The 6,000-nt window shown below is 36.4% G+C and overlaps 1 protein-coding gene across 1 annotated transcript in view; it reads right to left on the bottom strand.

Annotated features, from left to right (window-relative positions):
* Window positions 1-1,107: 1,107 nt before the first annotated feature.
* The window catches only part of TGS1 (trimethylguanosine synthase 1), a 37,344-nt gene continuing 32,451 nt past the window's right edge, over window positions 1,108-6,000 (bottom strand). Inside the window, exon 13 of the mRNA XM_004275007.4 lies at window positions 1,108-3,240. Coding sequence (XP_004275055.2) covers window positions 3,118-3,240 — 123 coding nt within the window. The 3' untranslated portion in view covers window positions 1,108-3,117. The remainder of the gene's footprint in view (window positions 3,241-6,000) is intronic.

Genomic DNA, 6,000 nt, shown 5'->3' with positions numbered 1-6,000 from the left:
TGGGAGCATTTCATGTTGCCTTAGAGTCCTCTGCTATTTCCTCCAGAATTGTCTGGGTCCATTTATGAAGAGTCTGAGATAAGATATTCACATTTGGGAAGAAGAGTAAACAGTGTATGAAAATTTTTGGGGCTAGTTTTTCAACCTTTTTATGACAGTAATTACTAAAAAATGAAAAGTTAAAGAATGAAAGCAATGCAACTAAGGAGCCCGCCTGCCACAACTGAGACCTGATGCAACCAAATAAATAAACATTAAAAAAAAAAAAAGGAATGAAAGCAAATATGAGAAAATGTACTAACTTTATATCAATAAACCATGAACCAACATCTAAGTAAATGGATGTTTTCCAGGGAATTATAAGTTAAAAAAAAAAAACTTATCAAGACATTTTTTAAAAACCCGAATGAAAAGATTAATGTTATTTAGCACACACAAAAAATAAAACACTTTCCAGAGCATTCTGCCTGAATAGTCTAACTCTGACACCAAAACCAAGCAAGGTGCACAAAAAACAAACATAAACAAGACAAAACAAAGTAAACTCTTCAAGTGAAATCCAGTAGTGAACTAAAATAATACATTATGATAGAGCAGGATTTAAAGATAAAATGCAGATATGGTTGAATAACTGGAAATTTCAAAAGTAATTTAGTACTTTATTAGATTAAATATGAACAAAAAACTCTAGGAAAGAAAAGCAGTATCTTTAATTTTAATGCAAGCTGCAATAACATTCAAAAGAAATGCTTCTAATCTTTCATTGTAAGATAAAAAGCAAGTAAAAAAATGCCATTATCATAACATTCCTGGCGTCCTAACCAATGTAATAGGAAGAGAATAAGAATGAAGAGGTATACACATTGGCAAAGAGAACGACTCAGGCAGATGTCGCGACTGCCTATTTAGAAAATCAAAGTGAAGTAACTGAAAAGCTATTAGAACCATTAAAAAGAGTTCTGTAAGGTGACTGCATGTAAGGAAGAAATTAAAAGCACTGTTACATACATACAATACACCTGTTAGAAAATGTAACAACAAAAAAGACCCCATTCAAAATCAAACAAAAGGTGTGAAATATCAAGCAACAAACTTGGCAAAAAAATGTAAGATTTATACAATTAAAATGATGAAGTTTTATTGAAAGACATAAAACAAATTAATGGAGAAGTGTTAGTTCACTTGATAGAAAATGATGTAGCAGTTAGCTATTCATTTGGTGACATGAGATGCCTAACACGTATAATTTGGGTAATATATGAAAAATTGCTCACACCTTACTAGTAATAAGGACATGCAAATTAAAATAAGTTTATTGTTTGTTCAGATTGGTAACAGTAAGAAGTGAAAAAATATGCTATGTTTTTGAGGCTGTGGGGAAAACCGGCCCCTTTCATGCATAGCTAGTGAGAATATACATTTTTGGAGGGCAACCTGACATGATACATTAAAGAAAAAAATAAGCATGAACTTTGACTTAAAAACTCCACTTCTAGGAATCTACTCTACTTAAAAATATACACCATAGTACTATCTGCAATTGCAAAAACTGGGAACAATGTAAGTGTTCAGAGTTGGGTAACGGTTAAAGAAATTCTCATAGATTTATATTATGTGATTGTTAGAAGATGTATACGTATTGATGTGGAAAAATTTGTAAGACATTAAATTAAAAACAAAACTCAAATGCCAAAATAATATAATCCAATCCCACCCCATCCCACTGTGTATGCACAAGCTTATACTGCAGAGAAGTGTCTTAAAGGATATACACCAAAGTGTCAATAGCGGTTGCCTTTGGGAAAAGGAGTGCAAGTGTGGGAGATGGGGATGGAGAGGAAGGGCTCAAGGCAGGGGCGGATGGTAAGGTGAGGGTGCTGTGTTCACTTTGTATTTAAACTGTTGGAATACATATTCACTTTTATAAAAATGTCTTTAAAAAGTTTTATAATTTAACAAGAAAATAAAACCGAGTTGGACTAGAACATGATTTGGCTTCTCGGGAAGATTTTATTTGGATACGGGGGTTGCTTAGTAGATAAAGTTCTTTTGACCACTACTAATCTGTAAATGAGTCATTTTATAAGTCAGCTGTATCTGTGCCATTAGAGGGCAGGAATATTTTAACCTTGGTTAGGCTTCCTGTTCTACTTATACACGGTCACATATGTTCAGGAAGACAAATGAGTTTTAATGTTAACAATATACAAGAAAATGTATTGTGGAAAAAAGCATATGCATGAAAGGTTAAATGACAAAAACTAAAAAATAATTGGTGATTTTGGAAATCTGCTTTTACCCTTCCATCTCCCACCCCAAGGGGCTAAGTGAGCATATTCTAGTGCTGAGGGCCACGTATAGAGCTGTTAATGACCAACACTGCCATTATTTAAAAAGTGGTGACAAGTTTACGGGTTAGACACTAATCCTACCTGATGAAAAAGTATAAAAACCTAGAACATCGACAGATTTTGATGTTGCAAATTAAATAATAAGAAATTACTTTCATCCTTAATGATCAGTTCAATTGCTGCGGTATTGCAGGGCAATCAGGCAAACTTTGTAAAGTTTCAAGAGACTAAAGTTAGCACTGCTCCATTCTCCAACAAAGTTGTTTTTTATTTAACAGTTATTTTTTTCTAATACTTACTGGAAATTTTCCAGTTTATTTCAATCCCCCAGCTCTATCCCAGCCAAAACCATGCTTAATATGCCCACATTATTACAAGATAAAGATCCCAGATCCCCTGTGGCGAAAGAGTCCCCTGTCCCTGAATTCTGACCTACTTTAAAAATGACTGAACACACCTTTTGGATGAACAGTTATGCAACACATATTCTTCTTCCTTTCACTGCCATTTTAATAGAAAAAGAATATAAACTTCTATATTACAAAATATATTTCACATTTTTTTCAATAGAAACTTAAGAAACACTAACTTTATAAAATAAATGGATGTTTAAAAGTAAATTCCGGATGGTACTGCATCAACGTGGGGAAAAAGTGTATTGGGGTACAAATAGCCATTTGACTATGGGTACAAAGTATCAGTGAATACAGAGAAGAAATTCCAAGTGAATAGTGTTCTGACCGCTATGATCTTTTGGTCACCTCACTTATGATTCAGAGGCTGATCTGCGGATCAGTTTCCCAAAATAAGCAGTGATTGTCTTCAATCTATTATTAAGAAAGTTTTGTTCTATTTCCACTTGCCCTCCAGGCCCGGCCAAGGACGCCACCTAAAAAGGGAACAGAAGAAAGTCACACATACATAAGCATGGTTTCAAAAGAAATCTTTCCTTCAGATGCTTTATCAAATAATACAGCTCTGGCTTTTTATTTAAGTCTTTCAAATAAGGAGGCATCCCAAACGTTCACTGTTACTTTCCAGGTGGGTATTAATGCAGTACTTGGTTGCAGAAATACTCGTTTCAGACACTTTTGACATTACGGGTATGACCACAGTGCTATGTCATTGTATAAGACCTAATCTCTCCAATGCCAGAAGTGACAGAACTTAGAGGAACAGAAAATCAACATATCGTTCCCAAATACCAGGTTTATTTATTAAGATGGAATACATCAGAGAGCAAGACAGACCCCGCCCGACTTTCATGGGAGCTCCAGCCTCCACCACCTCCACCTTTTACTTCTCTAGGCGGGTTCTGGTGCTGTTCTCCCAGCTTGTATCACCTCCTCCGCCTGTTGCTCTTTTGTGTGTGTGTGTAGTTCTAAGTCTCCCACTCCCCCGTTTTTACTGTGGTTAAATACATCGTTCTTTTTGAGGTCTACCGTAGATGGCGACTAACACGGTTATTTGGAAGCTGAAAGCACGGTCCCTCTCCACCCCCACAGACTTAACCTCAAAAGGATGCTTCAAATTAGCAATGCTTTGCCCAAAATTCTTAGACAGAAAAGTTTTGTTCTGGTCAAACATTTCTTCATCCAACCTCTCAGGTCTGTTACTAGCAAATATACTCCCTCCTTGCCCATGATTACATCACCAAAGACCAGTTTGCCAGGGCAGCAGTGAGGATGAAGTGGAAGGGAACGCATGGAAGCCCGGGGACTCAGAGAACTGAAGACACGGGGTGTTGGAGAGAGGGCTCCCCAGGTACCAGGGACCGGCACCAATGACAGAGACACCACCTCTGTAATTATGTCACTGTAACAGCCAAAACTGTAGCTGCATATTTTGCAAAGAGAGGTGTTGTTGGTCTAGTTTGGTTTGGAGGTGAGAGATCTAATCTCGGTGGTATTACACATGCTCCACCAGCATCGAGTGGAAGGTAAGATTCATTGTACATCACCAATGAGTAGGTATTTTAAAGCATTTCAACTTCCTCTTAGAAAAACGTCACAGATACAGAAATAGGGAAGAAGCAAAGCTCATTCTATAGTACACATTAAAAGAAAAAAAAAAAGAGCCTGTCCCACTAAGGCAGTAACAATGTCAATTTCAACCCGGCCCACAAAGAGATGCAAAAGAGACAGCTGTGTTTTCACCAATAGGAACAGATGACAGCAGAAGTGAAACACAGTATCTGTTACAAGGATGAGAAGCTCACATACATCCCACTGTTTACTAATGAGGCGTATAATTATTCAAGTAGAACTAGAGCAGCAATTCTTAGGAAGAAGTGTTTTATTTTCTATTTTGATATCTTTATGTCAGTCTGATTTTTCACAAGGAAGGGCAAAATGAAGAATCTGTCTTTAACCAATAAAAGGCGTTTTGACTAGTATATTTAAAATATAATTGTTTCACAGTAATTTTTCTATGAGTTAAGATACAACTTAAGTGCAGTATTTCTCCCATTCCTTTAAATAGTGATTTATTTAAAGAAAGTGAGACTGGCAAGCAGAAGTTTTCTCTGGGGGTGGCGTTAGGGAAGGAGAGAGGAAGAGGAAGGAAAGGAGGAGAGAAGAGGTCGGGTGAAGAGAAGCACAGCAGAGCTGAAGCAGCAGCGAAAATCTGCCAGGACAGGGAGGGCAGAGAAAAGCAATCAGAGGCAAAGTTACATACCAGTTCTACCAATAATTTGCTCATCAGTATAGAAAGCCGTTAAGACAGGGTTTGGCTTCCTACACCTAAAAACCAGGAATACTACCCATCTCTGTAAAAAGAGCCATAAATAGAATTACAGTAAAACGAATCTCTGATAAGGTAGGGTTGCCTGGACTTGGGTGCTTTGGATAGAAAAAGGAATGAAGACGTCTTACGTGGGAGTTTTTGAGGTCTATTATAAAATAGTTATTTATAAATTATTATATAAAATAAAATATCTTATTCAACAACTACTGAATAAATAGCTTAAAGGTTTTGGTTCTAGGCAGTGGAGTGTAGCAAAACAAAACGAAACAAAACAAAAACAACAAAAAAACCCAAAGAATGTTGCCTTCCTGGATCGTACATTCTAGCCGGGAGACTCAGATGATGGACAATTAAAACAAGTATTGAAAATGCCTATCTAGTGTTTAGAAAGAAACTTAAAAAAACCAACAAACTTAATATGTTACTTCAAGTGTTCTAATTAAAAATAATTTCTAACCTTAGCCTTTTTGCGTTTTTCTAATATTTTCACAAGTACATATATTTTCAAGGTTAGAATTCTAGAGTTGAAAGACTAAAAATTATGTAGTTCAAGCCATTAAATATTTTGTTTCAAGCAAACTTAATGCCATCAATTTCCAGCTCTCTTTATTTTTCACTAGAAGGTTTAACTGACAAAATGTCATCTGGTTTCTTCCCCTTTCTTAAAGTTTAATAAATTGAGAGAGAGAGAGAGAGAGAGAGGAAAGGGGAAAGGAGAAGGAGAGGGAGAGGAAGAGGAAGGAGGGAGGGAAGCCAGCAACTCTGGACGACACGCTACATTTTTGCTATTGTACTTAAATATACTAGATGTACCAAAAGAAATCAGTTTGCTTGGGCTGGAACTAGAACTAAGGAATGAACTCTCATCAACTAGATTTCATGTCAGGCAATAAGGCTGTTCTTT

The sequence above is a fragment of the Orcinus orca genome, chromosome 17, assembly GCF_937001465.1.
Source record: "Orcinus orca chromosome 17, mOrcOrc1.1, whole genome shotgun sequence".
Classification (NCBI taxonomy): Eukaryota; Metazoa; Chordata; class Mammalia; order Artiodactyla; family Delphinidae; genus Orcinus; species Orcinus orca.
Note: the sequence above shows the minus strand (reverse complement) of the source record. Positions and strands in the feature narration are given on the sequence as shown.